Source organism: Mus musculus, chromosome 10 (genome assembly GCF_000001635.26).
Source record: "Mus musculus strain C57BL/6J chromosome 10, GRCm38.p6 C57BL/6J".
NCBI lineage: Eukaryota > Metazoa > Chordata > Mammalia > Rodentia > Muridae > Mus > Mus musculus.
In genome coordinates, this window is record NC_000076.6 from 115,843,703 (window position 1) to 115,849,893 (window position 6,191).

General features: G+C 39.7%; 1 protein-coding gene across 5 annotated transcripts in view; it reads left to right on the top strand.

Annotated features, from left to right (window-relative positions):
• Tspan8 (tetraspanin 8) overlaps positions 1-6,191 on the top strand; it is a 33,077-nt gene extending 26,886 nt beyond the window's left edge. For 3 of the 5 annotated variants that reach the window (NM_146010.2, NM_001168680.1, NM_001168679.1), the window contains 2 exons: positions 350-433; positions 5,641-6,191. In NM_146010.2, the coding sequence (NP_666122.1) occupies positions 350-433; positions 5,641-5,694 (138 nt within the window). In that variant the 3' untranslated portion in view covers positions 5,695-6,191. The remainder of the gene's footprint in view (positions 1-349; positions 434-5,640) is intronic. The other 2 variants (XM_006513542.2, XM_006513543.4) reach the window with 1 other exon arrangement.

Genomic DNA, 6,191 nt, shown 5'->3' on the forward strand with positions numbered 1-6,191 from the left:
CCAAACTGTAACCAAATAAAAGCACACAAAAACTAAGAGGTGTCCACTATGCATTGGCCAGCTACTCCTGAACCTGAGGTTTGTGCTGGACTACTTGATCTACCCATGTCACTCTGTTGCGTGTCGGTCCCAACAGTCAGGAGCTATGTAGCTAAAGAAAAAAAGGAAAGACGGCTCAAATGCTCTTTAGCTATTGAGTAAGAGTCAAAGCTAAGGCTAGGGCAGAAGAAATAGTTCAATTCTTCTTTGTTAACCTTGGTACCAATATGAAAACGTCAACCTACTAGGAGATCAAAATTTCACTAAAAGCAATGCTTTCTTTTTCTTTTTTTTTTTCTTTTTCCAACAGACCTGTCTTTCTTTGATCAAAGATCTGTTTGAAAAGAACATTATTATTGTCATTGGAATTGCTTTTGGACTGGCCGTTATTGAGGTACAGTACAACAGTGTGATCACCTCTGCATATTGTAATAATTGTAACATTAGAACATGTGGGTCCAGCATGGCCTGGGTGGGGACAGAATAACATGGTTCCTGCCCCTGGGACAGGGCCAGCAGCAGTGTCCATGGCTGCTGTGGGCAATAAGACTTGTTTGCATAATACTGTACATACCTTCACGTTCCACTGTCCTCCCTGATAATCTGAGACAGCAAAGGCGTGGCTAATGTCTCAGCAAGATGGTAAACGCTGGGACCTTCAGGACGGCCCTTACGGCTGTGGAAAAGACTTCTAAAAACATGGGTTCGAAAATATATGATTTCTCAACTAGGCAAAATCTAAGGGTGCAATATGAATTATGAAGGCACTCACGAATCTAAAGAGACAAAGCAGCTGCTCTGTGAGCCAACTTGTCAGAAAGATACAAAACCAGACAGATACAAATGCAGGCAGAGTCCTGGGTTCAAGGTCAGCCTGAGACAGAGCTAATTTAGGTCCAGGTGTGGTAGAAATGGTAATTTCAGGATAGGATCCCACCCAGCTAGTTTACTGTATTGGCTTAACAGATAGACCGGCAGATCTCTGAATTCCTTTGCAGTGTTAAAAGAAAATATGTGTTTGCTGTCTCCTAAGAATTAAGAGGCTGGGGAAACAGGAGGCTGATTTATAGGATGATCAAAAGGGAACCTGGAATAAATAACAGAATTGATATGTAAATTTTTAAAAACTGGGCCTTTGGTCTGCATGAGATGAGCCAGCAGAAAGTGATAGCAGTTTTTCAGAATTTTTTTCTGACAGGATTTCTGATTTTGGCCAGAAAAATCTATGGAGAGCGAACACATCGCTTTTGGAATTTTTTCTAACAGGATTTCTTAGTCAGAAATCCCAAGAATTACTTAGAGAGCTGGCACTGCTCTTTTAGAACGTTCTCCATCAGCTATCCAGAGAAGCCCATCTGAAGAGGGAACACAGCTCTTTTAGAATTTTATTTTTCTTCTGGCTTTCTGGTTTTGATTAGAGAACCCAAGAATTATTTTTTAAAATTTTCTAACAGGATTTCTGACTTGGTCGGAAGATCCAAGACATTTTTTATAGCAGTTTTTCTGACTTTGGTCAGAAAACCCATGAGCTATCCAGAGAGCTTTTAGAATTTTTACTAGCAAAGAGAACAGAAAGCTATCTGTCTCGACCAGAGAGTTGTTAAACTAGTAAGAAAAGGCTGTCTAGAGCAGAGCAGAACACATGCGCGCGCGCACACACACACACACACACACACACACACACACACACACACACCAGTCTGGAAAGCTAGCCCAGAAGAACCTAAGCTACCAGCTTGGACCCATGATTTGATTTTGAGCCATTGGTTTTTGCTGCTCCCAAAGACCCCTCTCTCTCTCAGGAACCTGGACCTAGCTGAGGCTTCTCCTCAGCAGTAATATGTGCTCATGATGAACCTCACTGAGAGTGTATTAAAAGCACCAAGTAGACACTGCCCAGGGCACAGGCATCTCTTTGAATTATTCTTGAGACTGGAATAAGTAGGATTATATTCCTACAAACCAAGAAGAGCGGAGGCTGCTATTTCTAAAATTCTTCTTGTTTTGAGAAAAATCACCTATACAATTCTTAGTTGTAGGTATCCCCTTTGCATCAAAACCAGTACACGTGTTAAATGTTCCTGAAGTGAGCTCAGGAGAAAGCAGGAATCCAAGTAAAGGAGCTCCCATGATTGTCCATTTCTAGCCCTGATCTTGAAACAGGAAAAACAGGCTAAACTCAAAGGCATGAAGAAAAGTGTTTCCTCCGATTCATTCTAGAGAAATCTTAGAATTTCTAAACATCTTAAGTCACTTCCTTGAATTTTCCCAGCATAGGCACTCTTAAGCAGACTCGGAGAGGTCTCCAGGAAAGCTCTGGGTGAGGCTGGTGTATCACTCCAATTCAATTATTGATGCTGACAAATATATTCTCCATTGGATTCTTATCTTGATGGACTCCTTGGCATTTCTTTATGTGACCCGAACGAGAGCTTTTATATGGCCTCTAGATATTTGCCAAGAAGATGAAATAAAGACACTTTCAAAAGAGCATATATGGAATTATCTCCAATCTTGAGAAATGGAGATATCAAATGAATCAGAGTCGCAAGTCCGGTAGCAAGAATTTGAACACCGTGGGGAATCTCTCTGCTGAGTGATGTTTTCTTCCTTCTCCTGGAATGCTGAGCACTGGTCACTTTGGGTGCTTTAGCAGATTGCAAATTCCTGTCACATCACTACTTGGTAGGAATTTCTCTTGAGAGGAAAGCGAGATAATATTTTAAGTGGTTCCTTGTGGCATTTCTCAGCCAAGTGTCAGAAAAAAAAAACAACAACAAAAAACAACCAAACAAAAAAACTCCCAACTAGGTACTGCTAGCATCAAAACAAACCCAAACAAACAAACAAACAAAAAACAAAGCAAAACAAAACAGAAAAACAAAATCAAAAAACATCCCAAAAAACAAAAAAACAAAACAACACCACCACCACCACCAACAACAACAACAAAAAAAAACAAATTTTCTCATAGCCTAGATTAAAAAGCCTATGTTGGTAAAGCAGGGCTTTCTTTGAATCTGATTGAGAGTCAAAGTCAAAAGTTACCCTGCATTAAGTCTGTTTCTCTAGACTCTGACATTTGTCCCCTGTCCTTTGTTCCTTTGCATTCTGGCTTCATGATAATTTAGACACAAAGGCTAAAAGGTGAGGAAGATACTCACCGTCATATGAACATATGGCACACACGCACTTGTACTTTGACAGAGTTGAACTTAAATCGCGCCCGAGAACACAGCTTGGCGGCGAGCGCGAGGTTAATAAAGCTCACAGACCTGGGCTTAATCACCAAGAACTAAGATGGGGCGAGCAGGCCTTCAGTGAGGTTAAGGATTACATTTCATGCTAGAGTCCAATTTAGAGAGATGACGACGGCAGCATACAGCTCACGTACGCTTCTAAGAGGTTTGTTGGAGCTGAGCCAAAAGTAACGAGGACATGATTGATTGGAAAGACTCGTGGCTTGCGTATCGTAGCCAAAGTTATTGCCAGGGATCTTAACAGAGCAAGTGGGACACACGGTTGCAAAAAGAGCAGCACATATCAATATTTTATGGGTTTGATATACTCTTTGTATTTGTTACACACTTAAGGGCGTTTTTAATTCTCGTATTCATCTTTCCAGTAAAATAGCTACATAAAAATGCTATACGAAGTAATTTACCACTCTGGAGCTTGTGTGCTGCTGTTGTGATGTTTAGCCTTGAGTGAGAGAGTTAGAGTCTGATGCCTGGACTGTCTGTAGCTGTGGAGAAGAGCTGATTGAAAGAATTGTTGAATAATTTTCTTGTTTGGTTTCCCAATCTTAAAATCTGTCTTCCCTCTAGAGTTTGATGTAAAAGAAAAAATATTTAGTGCCTGATTCAAAAGAGACCTTTGCAAATGGTCCTCCGGTATCGAAACAGTAGAAAGCTGGACCCTATTAGACTTTAGTCTTAGAATCATTAGGCGAGCCTCTTAGCACTTATATTCTCTGCTTCCAATTTCAAGGAAACACAAAGATGCATAGAGAGAAAATATCTTCTCATAAATATTTTTTTTCAGAAAATAGAATCAATTTCCCACAGACCTAATGCAGAAAATCTATGCAGACATCTTATCAGAAAAAAAATCATGTTTCATATTTAGACCTTAGGTGGAAGCTTTGTTAAGGCTGTACCCAATGGGTTCCTCTCAGAGTGCATACTAGAAACTCAGATAAGATGCTCACACTCGTTCTGAAAAAGAAAAAAAAATCTATGGATGTTTGGAATCCTTACCTAAAGTTAAATAAGCAGATTACTATTCTTATTAAAAAGTGATCAGCATTTTTCAGTTTTACATTCACTAAATAATAATGATCAAATGACGTGGACTATCCACCACTTAAAAGGAAGAAGGGCTACCTCACAGGAACAGAGCCATTCAGAGAAATGGCCATTTTACCATTTTTTGGAAAAACAGCTTCAGCATGTGGGAGTCTATGCATAAACACAAGGAGCAGCAAGTCTGGTGTAAGTTTTAATATACACACCATAAAATGCTTAATTTCTCTTCTGTTTTTCCGAACATAAATGTTCTTACCTGATATAAAGAAATGAAAGAAGTGTGCTATTAGTGATAAAAGGCTGATATAGACAACCGCGTGAGAGTGTTTCACTCCGCTCTTCAATCTAAGGCCTGCCCTATCTCAAGGAGTGGCAGCTATCCATCTCAAAGGCAATAAAGACTGTAGATGCTGGGGATCTTGGTATTTTGGTCGTTTTCTTTATTTCTTGTTTCCCAGTAATAAGGTTTGGGATAAAGGCAAAATGATTAAATGACTTTTGAGCCCTGCATCTCAGATCATCCTGAATGAAAGAGAATGCACTAGAGAATGGCTATCTTTTGCTCCTTTTTTCTTTTAAGGCAGAAAAGAGTTGACAGCAGTTTTCATTTGAATTATGCTTCCAGGAGGATGTCAGTGAGAAAGTCAGCACTCTAAGAGTGTTTAAGATGACTCAGCAAATGTCATCTCTCTCTCTCTCTCTCCCCCCCCCCCCAGCCTCCTTTCAAAGGAGACAGGGAAGGGCTACAATTTTCATCTAACTACACACAGATCATTTCTATCATTTCTACATCAAAACCAAAGCATTTAAGTCACCAACTATAGAGCCATTAAAGGCGATTCTGACAGTCCTTACCCTTGGAAGATGGGATTCACGCCCAAGATTTTCAGTTGTGTTTTGTGACTTCAAAAGAAAATTCCAGAGTTAAACTGTTACTCATAGTTTAAAACTCCATTATTTTTTCTTTCTTCAAAAATTCACTTGATTTTTTTTTCTCACTTCTAAGCATCCCAGACCATCCCAGAGTAATAGCTGGTACTGCACAATTAAGTAGGGCCATTGAAGATTGGCTGGCAAGCTGGAAAAACCTGACGCACTTACACACACACACACACACACACAAACACAGAGAGAGAGAGAGAGAGAGAGACTGAGACAGGCAGACAGACAGGGAGAGAGAAGGGGGAAGAGACATCTGTACTCGGTCCTCGATATTAATTTCCCATTCAGTAGACAGTTTTCGTTTTCCATGGTATACTTTAGGGTCCACGTTAACCCTGTGTTTTATTTCTAGATTCTCGGTTTGGTGTTTTCTATGGTGCTATACTGCCAGATTGGAAGCAAGTGAACCTGAGGATTTACCTAGTCATCATAAACACCATTTGAGTTTTTGCTTTGGCTTCATGACTTTAAATACTCGAATACTGTAAATAAATGTTATTGAAGTATCTCACTGAGGCAGTCTACAGATATCTTCACAGGTATTCACTGTATTTAACTGTGAAGGACATAATACAAATGGTTGTGTATTTTTTTTTTTCTCTCACAATAAAAAGTGTTGGTGTTGATGCTTTTTTGCTGTCTGGCCATTGTGTCCAAGTGGCTCTGTGTCTCTAGAGATGATCATCTGGAGCGTCCCAGTGGAATAAGCACGTTTCTAAGTGACAAGATCACAGACTCTAGGGCAGTGAATCTGGGATCTGGGATTTTTTTTTTTTTCTTTTTCTTTTTCAAAAACACAGCTCTGTTTCATCAGGTATGTCAACAGCTGATGATGAGATTGTTTAAAGGTGAAATACTTAACGATGTGTAAATCACCATATTATAAAATATTTGTTTACCTTT